Source organism: Ctenopharyngodon idella, chromosome 1 (genome assembly GCF_019924925.1).
Source record: "Ctenopharyngodon idella isolate HZGC_01 chromosome 1, HZGC01, whole genome shotgun sequence".
Taxonomy (NCBI): domain Eukaryota; kingdom Metazoa; phylum Chordata; class Actinopteri; order Cypriniformes; family Xenocyprididae; genus Ctenopharyngodon; species Ctenopharyngodon idella.
This window is the reverse complement of record NC_067220.1, coordinates 37676233-37696445: the sequence shown is the minus strand read 5'-3', so window position 1 is coordinate 37696445 and position 20213 is coordinate 37676233. Positions and strand designations below refer to the sequence as shown.

The 20213-nt window shown below is 35.9% G+C and overlaps 1 protein-coding gene across 6 annotated transcripts in view; it reads right to left on the bottom strand.

Annotated features, from left to right (window-relative positions):
- atp11a (ATPase phospholipid transporting 11A) overlaps positions 1 to 20213 on the bottom strand; it is a 75513-nt gene that overhangs the window by 9636 nt on the left and 45664 nt on the right. For 4 of the 6 annotated variants that reach the window (XM_051892266.1, XM_051892281.1, XM_051892273.1 and 1 more), the window contains exons 14-26: positions 19332 to 19498; positions 18976 to 19047; positions 18069 to 18142; positions 15887 to 15990; positions 13001 to 13182; positions 9967 to 10218; positions 9700 to 9880; positions 7560 to 7662; positions 7280 to 7425; positions 6927 to 6986; positions 5990 to 6117; positions 3620 to 3755; positions 3016 to 3039 (exon numbers count right to left, since the gene is read on the bottom strand). In XM_051892266.1, the coding sequence (XP_051748226.1) occupies positions 3016 to 3039; positions 3620 to 3755; positions 5990 to 6117; positions 6927 to 6986; positions 7280 to 7425; positions 7560 to 7662; positions 9700 to 9880; positions 9967 to 10218; positions 13001 to 13182; positions 15887 to 15990; positions 18069 to 18142; positions 18976 to 19047; positions 19332 to 19498 (1629 nt within the window). The remainder of the gene's footprint in view (positions 1 to 3015; positions 3040 to 3619; positions 3756 to 5989; positions 6118 to 6926; positions 6987 to 7279; positions 7426 to 7559; positions 7663 to 9699; positions 9881 to 9966; positions 10219 to 13000; positions 13183 to 15886; positions 15991 to 18068; positions 18143 to 18975; positions 19048 to 19331; positions 19499 to 20213) is intronic. The other 2 variants (XM_051892290.1, XM_051892259.1) reach the window with 1 other exon arrangement.

Genomic DNA, 20213 nt, shown 5'->3' with positions numbered 1-20213 from the left:
ATGCATGTCAAAAGCTTATGTGCCTTTAATTAAACAATTCAGCAAAAGAATATATAAACAATACACAACACATTAGTTTTTAGTATCAAAACTAGTATCTTTAATATGCTAATGGATGACCTAACCTATTGGTGCATCTATAGTTGTATCAGTTGCGCTCAACTAAACTTCTGCATCAACACCGCATTCACAGAAGCGTAAAATATATACATAAAAAAAAAAATACATTTAAAAAAAATCTTCTGTGAATAATTTGCAAGAAATAGTAGCATTGTATCATTATATTTTAATGGCACTGCAAATGAAAGCACTTCGGTGTCATCATATATTGTTTTACAAAGATTATTAATGATGCCTGGAGCTCGCTGATGTCAAATGAATTTTATATTTCATCTATAAAAGCATCATAAATAAATAGTGAGATTAGAAAGCCCCTTAAAATGTTATAATGGATTCAGCATTAGTGTTTGGGCTCAATAAACCTCTGCTCGGGTGCGGAAAGCTTTTCTGTGTTATTGTTTTTCCTCTTTTGGGGGGGGATTTGTTCCCTCATTGTTTACAGTCTTGGCAAATGGTTGAATTTAGACACAATGGACATCTCTTCTAGAACTTTCCCCTGTTTGCGGACCGGCCACACTGTTGATGACACTATGCAAAACAACATCGACACTATAATGAGAGCTCTTTATAAAATCACTTGATGTTTATCTTTAAAAAAATAATAATCACAATCAAAGTCAACAAGCCATAGCAAAACACAAGCAGGTCAAAGATTGTATGGCACCAAATGGTTTTAGTGAACAATACAATGTTGATGAGTAACCAGTTTAAATAAAAACAAGTACAAGGACACACAATAGATGTCAACAAGTTTGAAGAAAATGTATTAACTTACCTCGATGAGCAATCAAAATTAGTGTTAAAAAACTTGTCAAGGGCAAATGATATTTAAGGATGTTGTGAGGTTTTTCAAAATGATGAATTTGATATTTCAATTGAAAAAAAAAAAAAAGAGAAAAGTGCAAAGTTTTCTGTTTAATCTGATAACAGTTAATCTAATAATGTTAGAGTATCTGCCACTTTCCACAAACAGGGTAAAAAATAGGGCCTGAAGTTCTTTTATTTCTTTCTTATTCAACAAATTGTCAGTGAAAAGAGGTGCTTAAACAACTTTCGGAGGTTATGGAAGCTTGTTTCCACCTCTGAATAAAAAATGAAGTCAGAATTGCATGATATAAACTATTTCTCGGAATTTGGAGAAAAAAAAGTCAATCTTTTTTTTCCTCAGAACTGGAATTTATAACTCGCAATTGCGAATTTATCTCACAATTCTGAGAAAATAAACTCACAATTGCGAGAAAAAAGTCAGAAGTGCAAAAATAGTCCGAATTGTGAGATATAAACTCACAATTGCGAGAAATAACATCAGAATTGCGAGAAATAACATCAGAATTGCGAGATATAACGTCACAATTGCAAGTTATAAAGTCAGATTTGCGTGATATAAACTCGCAAATTCTGAGAAAAAAAGTCAGTTTTTTTCCCCTCAGAACTGGACTTTATAATTTGCAATTGCTAGGTTATGTCTCACAATTCTGAGAAAATAAGTCAAATTGTGAGATTTAAATGCGCAAATCCGAGAAAAAGTCAGAAGTGCGAAAAAGTCAGAATTGTGAAAAATAAACTTGCAACTGCCAGAAATAAAGCCAGAATTGTGAGATATAAACTCGTAATTCTGCTTTTTTCCCCCTCACAATTCTGAGAAAAAAAGTTAGAATTGTGAGATAAAAAGTCACATTTATCTTTTAAATTGTTTTATTCCATGGAAACAGGCTTTCATAGGAGGTAGAACTAAATGCTATAGATGAGCTATTTTATTTTCTGTTCATTTTATACAAGGTTTGCAATTTTTACAGCCCTATAACCAAAATTTGGGACAGATTTTAATTATGTGACGTTTGGTGCAATTTTGCAATTTTTCTAGCAATATTAAAACTAAATTGATTTTAAATGTATAATAATAATTTATATAAAATATAAAAAGGTTGGTTAATGCATTAACTATATTAACTAATTATGAGTAACACACTTGTTACAGTATTTATTAATCTCTGTTAACGTTAGTTAATAAAAATATAACTTCAGTGTTAGTTCATGTTAGCTCAGGTCAGTTAAATAATATTAACAGATAAAGCTTTTGATTTTAATAATGTATTAGTAAATGTAATTAACACAGACTAAGATTATTAAATGCTTCAGAAGTATTTTTTTATAATTAGTTTATGTTAATTAATATAGTTATCGAATGTTAATTGGAACCTCAAAGTATTACCATTTTTTCTTACAATAAATTACAACAAAGACATTATTAAATGTTAAATGCTTTAAATCTAATACATTATCTTATAAAGATAATGTATCTTAAAAAATATCTTTAAAAGATATTTGAACCTCCAATGGTTTAAAAAAAAAAGCTAACGAGACACCAAAGTGTAACCTACTTGTGGAAAAAGCCTCCAGAATTCCTTCTAATTAAAAGTTTCTGAATAGCTTCTCTTCCATTCAACATGTACCAAATGAAACAAAATGCTTAATCCACATTTCCTCTTGTTCATTCATTTGCCCTTGCAGTGAGGCATGAGAGGATGGACGTGTATCCTACGGGCCGATGAGGATGAGTATGACAACACCCCTCCAACCCGGGTGTTTGCAAAAAAACACAGTCGCAACGTGACACACGGGACGACACACAAACTCCTACTCGATCACAAGATGATAGACAGAGGAAGATGGACAGGGGGGCTCGCTACTCTATACCTACAGTGGCTGGTCCTCGGTACAGGGGACACTGGGATGTTGTACGGTACTGTTTGAAAGCTACGATGGCAGTGAACGATTAGTGTTAGTAGACACTATGTGAGTGAGGGTGGCTTTAGGATGAGGGGAGGGGCTGAGGAGGGAAACAGTCAAACTAAAACTAAAAATAGGATGAGAAACAGATAGGGACAGGCTTACCATCTGTGTGTTGGTGGCCATTAGCTGAGGAAAGGAAGAGAAGCAGAAAAGAAAAGAAAGGCAAAAAGGGGGTAGGTAAAAGGAGGAAAGAGAGAGGGAGAGATATAGAAAGAGAGATAAAGAAGAAAATGAAAGAAAAGAAGGAGAGGGAGGGGACAGGGAGCAAGAAAGTAAAGAAAAATTAGGATGTTATAACTTAAAGTAAATCAAACAGGTAAAAAAGCAATCCAAAAAGGTTACTATGATTTAACTTAATGGCACAGAGAAAGATGTCTGATCTGACTGATTAACCAGCATGCTTTGTGTCGCATAAATGAATGGAGAAGCACCTGTAATGACTTCAAACATACGCAAAGGAGGACAGACAAAAGTCTGCAAGCTGGATCAAGACGTCAGTTAAACCACAAATGTGTACATTATAAGCACTTTAACCACAAAATAACTCACTCAACAAGCATCGGTCACCCATTCAATCTGTATGCGACTTTTATTTGACTGAGAAAAAAATGAACTAAAGGAAAAAACAGCTGGTTAAGTTGAGTAAACAAAACACACACAGAAAAATGCTGAAACAAAATCATGGTTTAGACGGTGGCTGCATTACCTGTCCATTGCTGGTGAAGGTTGTGTTGTCAAAAAGGAAGAAAGCACCAAAGAAGAAGACCATGGCATCAAAAAGCCCCAGAAATGTCCAGTAGATGAAGGTGGGCCATCTAAGGAGGGAATTCTTGGCAATATCTCTGTAAAAAGAAATTCATTAAAAATAAAAATATTCAAAACAATATAATGTGCAAAATTAGAATATCACATAAAACATTTGCGAATAAAGCACCGTTTCCATCCCATGTGTTCAAGAGTAGAAAAAGGTCACTTCCTGGGAAATAGGCGCAAAACATCTGTAATCAAAATGGAAGTTGTTGCAATCAGGGAAACCTTTGTAGGTCTTTTTCTCCCCCATCATAAATGACTTGCATCCGCGCAGACAAACGCAATAAATGCGGTCATGTTATCTTACGTTCAGATGCCTGGCATTTGGGAACACAATCGTGTGAAACGCTTCTGGAAGGTCATTATACCAAATCATTCATTTGGCTCAGGCATTTCAGAATGATCAAACCAACATTTGAGATGCTGTGCAATGAAACTGATCCACTGGTTAGTTCAGTTATCCAATCACATCCACTTTTGAAGTCAAGCGAGTTTTTTGTTGCGCATCGAGTGATTTATTCAGTAAATGTGCTTCCATCCTAGTTTATGCGCATGTCTTCTTTAGAATTTATGCAATATCCCAAAATATGCATACAAATTGGTGGATGGAAACATAGCTAATGTCTCAAACTGTGCTCAGATTTTCCAATAAACTGAAGTCAAAGATCTGAACTCCAACTCCAAGATCAAATGATCTGAGCTATGCTATCTGTTCATTTTATACTGTATGTCCACAATTGTCTTAATAGTACATAAGAAATTTATACTAAATGAAGAGCAATTGATTCCAAAATGAAGAGCAATTGAGCAATCTAACATTTCATTACAAGATCACATGGTTATTTGTAAGCACTCTATGAAACATTAGTTTAGTCTTCAACCATACTTGAGACTGGATGGAACATTTCAAATGAAAGTGCATCATCACCTCACCACAATATTCAAAAATGAATATTAGATCAGCTTTTTCTAATGAAAATGTCCTTGAAGTGCTGCACTGTGTGTCAGTAGCAAACACTGTGTATAATGTATATACTGAATAAGCAATGCAGAGGAATAAGAGGAAAAAAATTGCAGCGTCAGGACATTTGTTGAAAAAACGTAGAGTGGTTCTAACAGTATTTCTGCCCAGTGCTGTGTGTAAATTGAGTTTAGTGCAAGAGTCTATGCAAATATGTTTGCCAAAGGCTGATTGAACTGTACAATTATTGCAGGCTTGTATTTGTTGGCAGTGTGTTCATGTGATTAAGTGAGAATACCTGGAGGCTCACAATCAGGAAAAACATTTTATTAAAGAGGAAAATACAGAGAGCGAGATTGGGCTACATCAGGCGGTGTGTTAGATACAAAAATGATGCAAGGAAAACAAAAGGTTTTTAAAAATATTGATTTTTTTTATTTAAATTGCATCAGTATGTTTAATAGTTAAAGCATCCGAATTGACTAGTGCTGTGCTGTCACTATGACTTGCATTATTTGATCATGTACATGTGTTTTTATGTCTTGCAAATAAAGTTTGCTGATTAAATATCTTACCTTGGGTAACATTAAAAAAAACTAGATGTTTATGATTCTTTATTAAATATAGTTCTAAAAATAAAATTCTGAACTACTGATCCAACTGGGTCAGCCAGAAAAGCATAATAATAATAATAAAAGTCCCATACTTCCATCATTTATTTTTGCTATTTCAAATGCTCTTTACCATGTATATTTTTCGTTCTTTTATGATTTTATTATTTTTTACACTTGTCCCAGAAGCAGGCTTTCAAATAATTTAAAAGCAATAATAATACTAATAATAATAATAAAAATCCTGTAAACATACACAATCACATAACTATTTCAAAAGTATAGGTTTGTCTCTGGGAAAAAAAGGTGTAACAACAAATGTCAGGTTATGAAACAATGCGTGTTATGAGTCTCAGCAAGCCAACAGTCATGCAAAAAGGAGGCCAAGGTTGGTATAAATAGCCTGCGTGTAGACAGGGATTTATCAGTAGGTCTCAAAGAGGGAACCAGAAATAGATGATAGTGAACATGCTGCTCCAAAATACCTCCCCTGTACACGTGATGAGATGTATCACATCACGTATCATCCATGTATCAGACTAAAAACAACTCAAAACTGACCATATAATTCTTGTTTTTGGGTGAACTATTATTTTATGATTCTTCTCATTGTTTAGGCCTGAGTTTTAAAGTTTAAATCATAATCACAGGAGTGGGTAATGCGAGTTGTTGGTGCAACCAGAACATTCCTCACCTGTATAGAGAGGGGTCCCGTTTGAGGATGTCCATGTTGATGTGCTGCTCCATCAGACTGTAGAGGAGGATGGGTAACGAGGTGAAGCTGATATTGTACAGGGTCAGATATGCCGTGTCGTACAGTGGCTGCAGAGGGAAAAAAAAATTATTCATCCATTTTGCCATTGTTAGAGTAAATCAACAGTAAATGAAAAAGAGAAATTTGTTTTACTTTTAACTACGTGGACTTTCATGTGGCAGGTGTTGATTTACTAACAGACTGATATTTTTCTCTTTTTGTTATATCAGTCATTAATTTTTTCCCATGCTTCCATCATTTATTTTTGCTACATCAAATGCTTTTTACAATGTATATATTTGTTATTTTACAATTTTATTTTTTTTACTCTTGTCCCAGAACCAATTTTAAAATATCTTAAAATGATCATCACTTAAAAAAAAACAAAAAAACACTTCTCTTCAAAAGTTTGGGGTCAGTAAGATTTTGTAATGTTTTTGAAAGTCTTTTATGTTTATATTTAGCAAGGCTGTATTTATTTTAATATATTTTAAAATGTAATTTATTCCGGTTTATTTGCAGTGTTATAAAAGTCTTTACTGTTACTTTTTATCAAATTATTGAATCCTTGCTGAATAAAAGTACTAATTAATAATATTAACAATAAAAATAGCAGTAAATATAAGTTGTAATTGTCAAATGATAAAAAAAATTTAAGAAATGATACCTATGAAATTACCCTAAGCAAAACAAAAGATTCTGAAATGTTATTTCCATAAATGTTTAAAATGTCATTCCCATCACCAACATTTCCACCAAAGAACGAAAAGTTTAATTTCTAAAGGCGCATTATTGAAGAAACTCAAAATATATAAAGACAGAATGTTCTATTTCAAATGTCGTCTAATAGTGATAGACCTTTGAGATACGTGTTTACCTGCTGAGAGAAGCCACAGAAGAACTGATAGAGAAACTGAGGGAAGATGAAGCACACATTCTGTGGAGAGAAAACAGACCCTGATGAACTAAACACTTTAGGGGGTTTATGTGTGTGTGAATTCTGTTTGCTATAAATAGTGCGGCATTACAAAATTGTTTAGTGGGTTATTCAAAACTCCTGGGAATAAAGTAGCATCCACACACATTAAGCAACTTTTTTTCTGTGTTTACAACTGCAGTCAACGTGGTTTGTGTTGTGTTGTGTCAGCTAGTGATCAGCTATTTTGCTTGGGATTATCTTACTTTTTTTTTTGTTTTGTGTGTCTACACATTTTGTTTGTTTGGGTTCACCTTGTAGAAGAAGTACTGGACCAGCTCAGCGATTCTGATGTAGTAGTAGTGCCCGTGAACCAGCAGCATCTTCTTCAGGTGTTTGAACTTGGTAATTGCATAGTCGCTGTTACGGGCTGCCTGACGCCCCTCTTTACCCATGATCCCTAGAAGCAGAGTAACCAGTCAATAGGCATGTAACATGCTGTTGACATAGCTGTTGAACAGAAGTCTATCAGAGAAGGCTGGAGAAGTAATAACATCTAAAACGACTTGATTTTGTATGCGAGCATGAAATCACCTATGCCCACGTGAGCTTCCAGAATCATGCTGACATCGTTGGCTCCGTCCCCGATGGCCAGTGTAATGGGGTGTTCTTTTGATGCTTTTATCAGTTTAACAATCTGAAAGAACAGTTTTATTTCCACAGGTTAAATCCAGAACAACTGAGAGATTAGATTATTAATCAGGGTTTTTGGCTGAGGCGATGGGATAATATTATACTCATCAGCCATCTATCTTTTCTCATATGAAGCGACTAAAATATCAGTTTGACTTTTAGTACAGATGATTTATACAGGATTTTATTGTGTATTTGAGGCCAGTAATTGTCTTGTAATACTGTGAGTTCTCTCACTTCTTGACTTTACAGTCTCTGGCTTTCCCAGCAGCTCCAGAGAGTGACTGACAGGTTTAGCGTGCAGTAAATTAGAAAGAGAAATAGACCAGAGTCTCTTTTGATTGCATCGTGTAACTCACAGACTGAGAGATTACAATAAGTGAACAAGGACAACCTTTCTCTGGCAGGTGGCTGTGTGTTTGTGTGTGTGTGTGTATGGGTCAAGTTTTATCATCATTGTGGGGACAAAATGTCCCCAAATAGATACCAAGACCTTAAATCACCCATAGTCACTGGAACCCACAAGGAGAATGGCTTAATAAACAAAATAAATAACATTTAATGAAACTGTCTTTATGACTGAGTCATTGAGTTATTCACTTAATCGATTTGTTCAAAACCAATGATTCATTCAGGATTAAATAAGTCAGGGGTTCTCAACCCTGGCCCTCGAGGTTTGCACTTTCTTGCAGATTTCAACTCCAACCCTAATCAAACACACCTTATTAAGCTAATCAAGGTCTTCAGGATTAATAGAAAGTTGTAAGTAGGCGAGTTTAATCTTGGTTGGAGGTAAACTCTGCAGGAAAGTGGATCTCAAGAGCACCTGAAATAGTCATTGAATCATTCGCTAAACCGATTCATTCAAAAACATTGATTCATTAAAGAACGACACTACGATTTCTTGTAAATGCACAATCGTTAATTCTTTGCATGGACCCGTTTCCATCTGTGGAGCAAAATAGATAAAATAACTGCCAATATGTATTGTGTCTAAAATGTAAGTTACTTAATATGAACTTTTATTGAACTGTTGTACTGTTCATTAATATACTCTTACAACAGAAAGACACATAAAAACAGTTATTATGATTACAGTAATATTACACATTTTTGAGAAAGAAAAAAATATGACAAACATTAAAAAAGTTAAGGGAAACTGCAAAATGGAAACATATAAATGACATATATGATGAGGAGTTTCCTGTGCTCCTTTACTTAAATGATACTTTGTGACAGGAAATGATGTTATAAAATGATCTGATACCTATACTACCATTTAAATGTTTAGGGTTAGTAAGATTCTGGTTTCTTTTAAAAGACATTAGTTTATTCAGCAAGAAAGCATTAAATTGATAAAAAGTGACAGTAAAGACATTTATAATGTTACAAAAGTTTTCCATTTCAAATACATGCGGAAGTTTCATTTGAACTTTCTATTCATCAAACAATACGGAAGCTTGTTTCTGCCACTAAATAAAAAATGAAAAAGGTAATTGCAACTTTATTTCACAATTCTGACTTTTTTCCTTGCAATTGTGAGTTTATATCTCACAATTCTGACTTTATAACACGCAATTGCGAATTATAAAGTCAGGATTGCGAGATAATAACTCGCAATAGTTTTTGAATTTATTCAGTGGCAGAAACAAGCTTCCATAGAATACTGTATCCCAGTTTCCACAAAAATATTAAGCAGCACAACTGTTTTCAACATTGATAATAATAAGAAATGTTTCTTGAGCAGCAAATCAGCATATTAGAATGATTTCTGAAAGATCATGTGACACCGAAGCCTGGAGTAATGATGCTGAAAATTCAGCTTTGCCATCACAGGAATGAGTTACATTTTAAAATATATTAAAATAGAAAAAAGGTATTTTAAATTGTAATATTTTTCAATATTATTGTTTTTATTGTATTTTTGATCAAATAAATGCAGCCTTGGTGAGACTTTCCTGAAACATTTTTTAAAAAATTGTACCGACCTCAAACTGTTGAACAGTATTGTACAGTCTTAGTGAGTGAAGTGCTGCATTACCTGTGCTTTCTGTAAGGGTGCCATGCGGCAGCAGAGAACAGCACTGCAGTTCCTGCAGATTTCCAGGAAAATTTCTTTGTAGTTCCCTCCGTTGCTGTTTCCATCCTGTGGTGGCTTCAGTACAGCTGACAGTGTTGCCCCATCGATTATCAGACCATAGTCTTGGAAATCACCTGAGAGCCTGTGGGGACCGACACATATGTGTGAAGGTGTCTGTGAGAGCCTGTGTATACGTAAGTACATGTACACGTATTCCATTGTACCCACCCTGAGAAAGTATCCCTGGTCATGCTGCCATGATGTCTCAGGACAGTCCTGCTCAGATCGAACAGAACGTCATGAAGACTCTGCTCTTCTGTCCGCTTGGTTGTCAGTTCCAGGATCTGTGTATTGCGATGGAACAACTTGCTAGCATAGCATGTGGCTGCTGCAGTCTCCATTTTGTCTCCTGTAAGGACCCAAACCTTCATACCAGCCTTGTGCAGGGACTCGATGGTGTCGGCTGCTTTATCCTGCAGCCTGAAACATAAAATGGCATCCAAGAACATTTTATAAGCATTTCATGTACATGACTAACACAATGCAGGTATAATGAGCAAGTAGGGGTGCCTGTTTAAACGAACCGTTGCTAGCTCTGCCTTAAACATGCTAATCCACTTCAGAATAAAATCACCAATTTAGTTAAATCAGACAAATTCTGTAAAACTTGGGGGCGGAGCTTGATAAAGGGTCAATTTCATAGAAGTTCACTCCTTACAAACAAATCTAGTGACACTGTCACACTTCGACGTAAATAGTTTCCAAAGTACTACATAAAATATCCAAAGCATTTGTTGCTTTGACAGCAGCAAGATTTGGCACAGTATGTAGCGATCCTGTGTGCTTTATTCTTTGCGCAGTGCTGGAGTGAAAGTTAATGGACAGTGCTCTGCATGGCTCGGTGGTGGGGAGGTCTTATACGGCAGTGTGATGTCTCAGCCCACTTCACTCAAGTAATTAAGCAGCCCAGCAGTCAGGATTCACAGTGCCACACTGCTGCCAGATAATTAAGACTCCACCCCCCACTGCACCTCACTCACAGCCCAGCCATGCAGGAAGTGACATTCTCACAAAGACTCCCGGGAAGAAACGACAAGACATTCTATTACACTCCTTATTAAACATTCTAATAACATGAATTGCTTTTCACTCAACAACATTCTATTGAAGTTAAACAAATTCTAACATTCTAATTAAGTCATAACATTCCTTCTTTCATTCCCAACATTCTATTTGGCTCCATAACATTCGAAGATTATAAAACCTTGGCTTAAAGGCTGCATTAAAGTCAGAGGTCACCCTTCCGATGGAACTCGACTCTCTTGTGAACGTGCATACGGCTGTTGCCCGGAAGCCAGTGATTATAGTTTATGAAGTTTTAAATATGGATATTTTTAAAACCCTCGCTTCGCTCCAGAAGGCCTCAACTTTGACCACAACTTTACAGAAGAAAAATGATTTGCATTTGCCATTTCATGTTGTGTACGAATGTTTTTGGCTTTTTTTTTCTTTTTTCAAACCTGTTACAAACAGTCAACAATGACTCTTAACAAATTAGCTCCCTGTATATTTGACAATAACACATGATCTTGAGTGACCTCTTGAAAACACAAACAGGCTGGTGCCTACAGGGCACTGATTGCATCAAATTAACATAGCCTGACAAAATAAGTTCCCGTCCAGTAATCACTATTTGTTTGCTCTGTCATATTCATTAAGGCGGTCGACATGGATTGATGTGTTTATTTATAATGTTGGGTTGGACGGCCTCCATAAGTGCATAAGCCCAAACAGTAGTTCATCAGAACCGCGTCTGCCGGCCCCCGATTGATTCAAGAAGGGGTCTAATTACGTTAGCTGCTCATTATCAGGACACTGGAGCCTAATGGATGGACTCTATTGATTGCCTGTGCAATTAACGTTAACTCACACTGGTTCTGTCAGGGCCGCGGGTGCTCACGTGTGCTTCAGTTGGACGCTGGACCTGTAACTTCCACCCAGTTGGGCCAATCCTTGGCATTCGGCCAGTTAAAAATCTAATACTGCTAATGCACATCTATGCTCAATTTCAGTTCAGGAAAATGTACAACGTATCTTGTTTACTGAGGCAAATGCATGACGCACTTTATTGAAAACATGAGGTTATTTTTAACATGCTGATGTTTTTACTTGACAACATATACACTGGAAAGCAATATCGGACTTACTCAGAAATGCATCGGACGTCATGGTTCCATATATCCCGACACTATGGATTTTTTGATGGTGTAGTGCAGGCATCCTCAAATAGTGGACCAACCAGACAGCGAGACAAAATGACAACTGTAGCACTATTTTACAGTTTACGGTTTAAAATGAGCAGCGCGTCAAAACAACAGAGCTGTTCACACCACAAGCGCTCCGGGCCGTTTATGGTATGGATCGTTCAGGGCTATATCTTCTAATATTTTTATCTAGAGCCAAACGTGCTTCATTCAATCCCACAAATTTCTTCTCTCTCCCGATAAAGATGTAGATGGCAAGGAAAAACAATTAAAACTTACAATTGAAATGACTAGTTAAAGGGTTAGTTCACACAAAAATGAAAATTATCCCATAATTTACTCACCCTCAAGCCATCCTAGGTGTATATGACCTATATGATCTTATTTCAGTCAAACACAATCAGAGTTATATTAAAAAATATTCTGGCTCTTCTAAGCTTTACAATGGGAGTGAATAGCAACCAATATTTTGAAGCCCAAAAAAAGCGCATCCATCCATCATAAAAGTAATCCATCTGCCTCCAGTTGCTAATAAAGGCCTTCTGAAGTGAAGCGATGCATTTTTGTAAGAAAAATATCCATATTTATAACTTTATAAACTAGAATCACTATTTAAATTTACTATTCACTATTTACTACCAAAAATGACATCACAATTTTTGCTTTCACTGAAGCACAAGATGCTCTTTAGATCATTCTAATAAGATAAGATTTTCTTTCAAATTTAACTCGAATTATTATGTACACATGATAATTTGTTAAAAACTTTAATCTATTAAACTACAAAAATGCAGACGTTTGAATCCCACTGTATTCTTTTCTTATTTGTATTCTGGATTTGACAAAGGAATACTGAACATGAAATAGTTTGGATTCCAGTCAGTCAGTTTCTGTTAATTTCTGAACTTTGAAATCGAAAGTTTGATTCACTTCAGTACAAGTCAATCAAACTTCGATGGTATTTGGTAAATGTTAATCAGGTTGACTGAGTGATTCACCTATCTTCCACAGCCGTGGCTCCCAGCAGGATGAAATCCTTTTCGATGACATCATAAGCTTCAGACAGTTTCTTGTCGCGCTCCTGCAGAGCTAGTTTAGCGCTGTTGAGGAGACGGCACGTTTCTTCATACTCCTCATGAGTCAGCTTCTTATAAGCCACACAAAGAGTCCGCAAACCCTCCTACAAGGGAAAGATTTGAAACAAGTTGTCAGCTTAGCCTTCCAGGATTTGAAACAAGTTGTCAGCTTAGCCTGCCAGGTCCATTCATTTACAAAATTCAACACCAGAATTCATTCTTTGTCCTAAAACTGTATTAATCTTAGATATAACTAAATATAGGTTAGCTCAGAATAAAATAATATAAAAGGAAAGAACCATACCAATGCTAAGAGAAATGAAACGATGACATTATTTATTCACTCTTGTATTGTCTTCTGTGGTACAACAAAGACGTTGTGCTCACACTGCTCTTTTCCATAGAATCAATCATGTGTTGACCACAAGCTGTCAAGATCCAAAAAGGCCAAAAAAGCAAAACAAAAATAGCCCATATGACTTATGTGCAATATTTAAAGTCAAATGTTACCTTTTGTGTCTTTTTTGAAATTTGACTTGCTTTTGTTGTATGCAAAAGAGCAGCGTGAACATTCTGAAAAATATCTAATTCTATGTAAGAAAGAAAGACATAAGGGCTTTTCACACTATGTTAACCCCGGGTTATCGTTGTTCTAAACCCCACTTTTAACCCCGGGTAAAGGAATGTTTCACGCTTGTAATTTAGAAGTGGGGTTAGCACCACTTTTTACCCAGGGTTATGAAAACAAACACCACATTGCGGTGCCAAACATGTACAGTGTGAAACAATGCGGTGTTAGAATGTTAGAATGTGCATGTTGTATAAACAGTCGTTTCAGCATTTGATGAGGAAAAATGTCAAATGGTGATGGAAAGCATGAAGATGATACCGTTTAATTCTTACCTTTATAGTCCGAAAAGTCCATTCAGGACAAACTTGATTGTACAGTCGGCAAAGTATAATGTGAGGACGTGCAATGCTAGAGCTTTTATATAAACAGGTCGCATGCTGCATTTGTCCAATCAGTGACACTGACATCGCAAAACATGCAAATAACGACGTTAACCCAGGGTTTAGGAATGTACAGTGTGAAACGGCATCTTATGAATATCCAGGATTACAGTTTTTTTACAATCGCTAAGACCCATTTCTTAATACTTGGGTCACTTTTTCAAAACTCTTCACACAGTGAGCACAACAGAAGTCTATGTGGGCTAAACTGTGGATCATTTATCATTGCTTTGGCACAAAATGCATTCAATGACTACATCTTTTAAATTACATTAATTCTTTTCTCACTTCAACAACAAACGCCAAAACTACAGGCCAATTTGCACATGCTTACATACTGTTTTCAAAACTGTTAAACTTAAGTTCAAAACAATAACATAATACAAAACTGAATAAGACAACATGCTGCATTTCCAAAGTAATATTGTAATGAAATATACTCTGAATCTAAAAAATCAAATACTATCAAAACAATTAGATGAAACAAAACACCTACACAAGCATTAGTCTTTTAATTTCATTAACATCAATTCAAAGGGGAAAACTTGGGAATAATTTTGTACTGTAATGTAAACATGGACCATGTAACATAAACTGCAGTGAATTATAAGCAGTAGACAGTGTCATTCTTGTTTTGTTAATTAATTTTACAAAAGAAAACATTGTATAATGCTAACTGATGTTAGTGTTTTTTAGGTCGATGTTTTATGACTGACAAAGTGAAAACCTTTGCTAGTGTTCTGGAAGAATGAGTTGATTTGAGACATGTTTGAAGTGTTTTGGTAGATTTAGTGCATTTTGAATGTGAAATTAACTGCTGTGCTAAGATGAAAGTTGGTTAGGAGAACTGTGTGAAGAGTTTTGAAAAATGTGCCCTAACGATTGTAAAAAACTGTAATTGTTAACCTCTGGTAAAGTATGAGCAGTGTGAAATGGTAAGATAATTCAGGATAACCCAGGATTCTGTTTACCCAGGGTTTAGAATAATCAAGGGTTGACTATTTCAAGTGTGAAAAGCCCTACACAGGTTTAAAACTACATGAAGGTAAATAAATGACAATTTTCAGTTGATGGTGAACAAGCCCTTTGAAATGCAGATTACTGAATGATAAAAAGCTTTAGTTGAATGACAACTACTGACAGAACTGTCATTTTGAGCTTCTTCACAGTGTCTTTAGAACAAAGATTCTGTTTTGTCTGCCTCTACAGAAACCTTTTCACTACAGCTACCAAAGTCATGAATCAGCACGATGCCAGTGCAACCAAACCCTTTCTAAAGTGATGTAATTCCTGACCCAGATCTGTGAGTAACACAATGAAGTAACATAGAGATGTGTCAATCTATGACATTAGATCCGTTCCTTATGCCTGGGACAATAATTATAGAATATTTCTATATACATGATTTTATATATTTGGCATGTTAAGGATAATTATATTTATTAAAGTACAAATGACTTCTGGTGCTACAGGTACATAGAGATATTAAACTAATAACAGTTGTTTATAATACTTATCCCTCTAAGGAACGCTAATGAGAACAGAGTTGGGCTGCAGTGCGAAAATACATAAATAGACGTTCTTTAAACTTTCTGTTTTCTTTCTCATTTTCAGTGATGCTTATACTGTAGGTTCTTTTCTCTTTCAGCTCTCTTTGAGGGTGACGCAAAAGTTGCAGAAGCAAACACATCTGAGAGGAGCTTTTTTACATCAAGATCTAGAAAGGTGCTTTTGTGGCCTATTAATAGCTCTGCTAAAATAAGAAAGAAGATGAAGATGTTTCCGATTTCTGCTCACCACAGCGTTGTGCTCCACTCGTGCTCTGACCTGCTCCACCTTCCCAGAAACCACCCGTGGGAAAACAGAGGAATCTGCACCTTTACAGAATAAGTAGTACTCTCCTAGAACAAACAAACAATTACCAACACAGAAAAGTGTTAAAAACTATAAAGAAGAAACTGTATAACCACCGGTATTGCATGCTTTCAATAAATTCATAATAGGTATTAAAGGGATAGTTCACCCAAAATTGAAAATTCTCTCATCATTTACTCACTCTCATGCCATCGCTGATATACAGCACTGAGCAAAAGTCTTAGGCCACCACCAGCTTTGTTGTTTTAGCAATGTTTTAATGACCATCTATATTTATTTTTTGGTCTTTATTACGATACAAACAGAAAATACAGGAACTATGTAAACAAAATGTAAAAAAAAAAAAAAAAATCAGAACAAAATGGCTTCTTTAAGCAAAAATCAGTATTTAGTGTGATCTCCTGGACTTTTTCCAGTTTCTCAAAGAAGAAAATCTGAGAAACTTCTCTTTTTTTCCTCTTTTTCCAGTCCTTTTCCCTTCCATTTAGGTTTAAGAGAGCCGGTTCCTGCTATTGCTTAAGTGTAAGGGAAGGACACTAAACACTTTCCACTTTACAAATTTCCTGTATTTTCTGGTAATATTCTAATAAAGAGACTGAGAAATAATTATATATGGTCATTATACCATTGCTAAAACAACATAATGGCTAATGGTGGCCTAAGACTTATGCACAGTACTGTACAAAGATTTTTAGGAAAATAATCCATCTCTGTGAGTCCATATAATGCCACTGAATGAGTGCCGCTCAGCTGATGCTTGAAAAACCACACAAAGCATTCGTGATGGTAATCCATCCCCAGTGGATGAATTAATATTCTCTGAAGTGAAACGATTGGTGTGTGGAAGAAAAATACTAATACTATAAATCATTGCTTCCGTTCTACTGTCATATGAGCGTTCATGAGAGGCATGTTGTGACACGTGACAAATGTGCATTGTGAAATTAGCACGAGAAGTGGCAGTCCTCTGTGCTTATGCATTACTTATTGTGTGAACTTCACAACGCGCTTACATTTGTGTCAAGTTGAACTTGTAAACGCTCCTAGGACAGTTGGCTGGAAGTGATAGTTTATAGTTAAAAGAGTGTAATAAATTAGTATTTTTCTTACACCTATCATTTTGCTTCAGCTTTGTGCGGTTTTCCAAGGGTCATTCAAATGGCATTATATGGACTCACTATTTTCCTAAAATTTTTGTTTGTGTTTATCTGAAGAAAGAAAGTCATTTACATTGGGGATGGCGTGAAGGAAAGTAAGCGATAAGAGAATTTTCAATTTTGGGTGAACCATCTCTTCAATTAATAATTGTAGCCAAAAAAAAATGTAATTCATGCTTGAAGTTAACATGAAGTAAATATTGACCCTATTTTATATCCAGTTTCAATTACACATTAGTTATACTGTCAGGTTCTTAATGTATTCAAGAATATCTTATTTGCCTTTTTAAATTAGAAGAGTAGTAATCAGGTCAATTGTATGTGACTGAATGGATTCAGGAATCATACACATGTCTAAATCTAGCTCTCGTTTGTATGCTAGTAGCACATTGACCCACTTGCATTAACTGGCCCCTCAATTTGGGCACACATGGTGACTCAGACACTTTCACTGGAATGTGTAACAGTCACTTGCAGTTCTAGTATGAGTGTGTGTGTGTTTGTGCGTGCACATGTGTGTGTGTGTGTGTGTGTGCGCGCGTGCGCATGTGTGTGTCTGTGAGTGCGCATGTGCATGTGTGCTTGTGTGTGTGTGTGTGCATGTGTTTACTCAGCTATGATTTGAGGACAAAATTATCCGTCAGCTAAATCCCTTTGGGGATGTTCTCAGATGGGAAAATCATTCATAAATAAAGTGAATAATTAGGGCTGCCAATCTCTAAAAATTGTAATCAAATCAATTACATTATTTGCAGATTAATTATTCAAATGAATCAAACTTTAGGGACAAATTTGGACCTAGAAGTGACCTTAATCAAAAATACCCTTTTGTGAACATCCTTATATGTAAAAAGCGGTATAAAAATAGTAGTAGTAAATAAAGTACATTTATGTAATGTGATCAGGTGTGTGTGTGTGTGTGTGTGTGTGTGTGTGTTTCATCATACCTGAGCTTGATCTTACGATTACACTCATTCTCCTCCTCACTGAATCAAAGTTCAACACCTCCAGCAGCTCAAATCTGTGAATGCATAAACACAAACAGACAACGTAGGAAGTCTTTAGATTTAAAATGAGAACTATGTACAGATAAATCAAAGGCATAGGTGGCTCTGACTGGGTCCTTTGGGATATATCTTTATCACAGACAGATTTTATGTGAGTGCGCTCTGTGCTGACCCTCATGTTCTCAGCTGTAGGACAGTGTGTATCTGCACTAATTATGGCTGATCCTTGTCCTTCAAGGACACGCACAAATACACACACACACACACACACACACAAACTCTCCATCTCACACACTCATAAATACTGGTCCCTTCACAACACTCCCTGAACAGGGAAACTTCACTGCCTCCCACAACATACTGTTTAACAGTGTTATTTTAATAAACACAAAACTACATTAATATGACAACCTGCTGAGTAAATACACAGATGATTACAGATTAGGCTGAGCAAACTGTTCCTTTGCTGAGGTTTCTTTCTCACACCACATGTGGGAAAAATACATAGTATGACAAGAAAATTAAAGCTGCGGTCACCACAGGGGGTCTTTGCAGCCCTGCTAGTGCTAGTGGTATGAAGCTAAACGCTTGTTTGTAAATTAATAAGTATACTTAATTTTACTATTATTTAAAAAAACACAATTCAAAACTATTAAAAACTATTATTTTACTAATTTTACTTTTATTAATTAATACAGACATGATTTTTTTGATTGTGTAGTACAGTAGGATTGGGGGTAAGACCACTTTCTCAGACTGACAGACCAGGCTAACTGTCCAAAAGACATCCAAGTGCTGCTAGTTTCCTGTCGGTCATTGCGCTCATGCTGTTGTCCAGATGGCTCACCTCTCCATTTCATCTTCTCTGTTAAGGATCTCCATGTGACTGTCCTTCAGACGGAGATAGGTGAAGCCCAGCCTGAGCAGGTGAGAGAAAGAGAAAGTAAGCTTTGTTTGTTATTGTGATGAAGGGGTTGTGTCATAATAAATCAACTTTTCTTTGAAAATCTGGTAAAGAGGACATTTACAAATATGAGCATGCACAGCAAATGTATGGGCAGGGAAAGGATACAAAATGGTCAAAATTGGCACAAAAAATGAAATATAATTGGTAACACTTTACAATAAGGTGAACAATACAATACAAGCAGGTAATGTGAGTGCATGTTTATGAGTGAGAGTGTATGAATGCATGTGTCTTGCCTTTTCATGCCCTCTACCAGCGCAACCTCATCTGGAGAGGAGGAGATGTAGAAGGAGGTGGATTTGCCCTGATGGATTCCTCTCTTAATGCCGTCCACCGTCTCCTCTTCCTTCACCTGGACTGTGTGACACAGGCACAACGCACGGAAAAACAGCTCCTCTCGCTCCTGATGAGACACACACATGCACACGCGCACCAAGAGTCAGAAATGACACCATGCTATGAAAGATTAAAAAGACAATTGCTTAAAATTCCTGATTAATTCAAGAAGACATGCTGTGCTGTGCACAAAACTGCTCGAAATGTGAATTTGCTACAATGAGTTTCTGATTCCTTAAGCAAATAGAATAATATAACAGTAATATACTGTATTGGAAAAAAAGAAGTCTCTTCTGCTCAACAAGGCTACATGTATTTGATCAAAAACACAGTAAAATTGTGAAATATTATTACAATTTAAAAAGAACTGTCTTCTATTTAAATATATTTTAAAATGTAATTTATTCCTCTGATCAAAGCTGAATTTTTAGCATCATTACTCCAATCTTCAGTGTCAATCCTTCTAATATGCTGATTTGGTAAAAACAGCTCTTTTAAACTTAAATTATAATAATATTTCACAGTATTACTGTTGTGCTTTTGATCAAATAGCCTTGGTGAACCAAGCTTTTGACCAGCAGTGTACACATACACACAGGTTATGTGACACTACCTTTACTTAAATGTGAGTCAGCTCAGTAAAACGGAATCATTCATCCGTTTCCTCACATACCAGAAGAAAGGGTAACAGAGAGACTAAAAAGAGATTAAGTGACAGAGACAGAGAGATAAAAGGAGAGAGAGAGAAATGCTATCTGTGTCTAACTCGGAACAAAATGCAG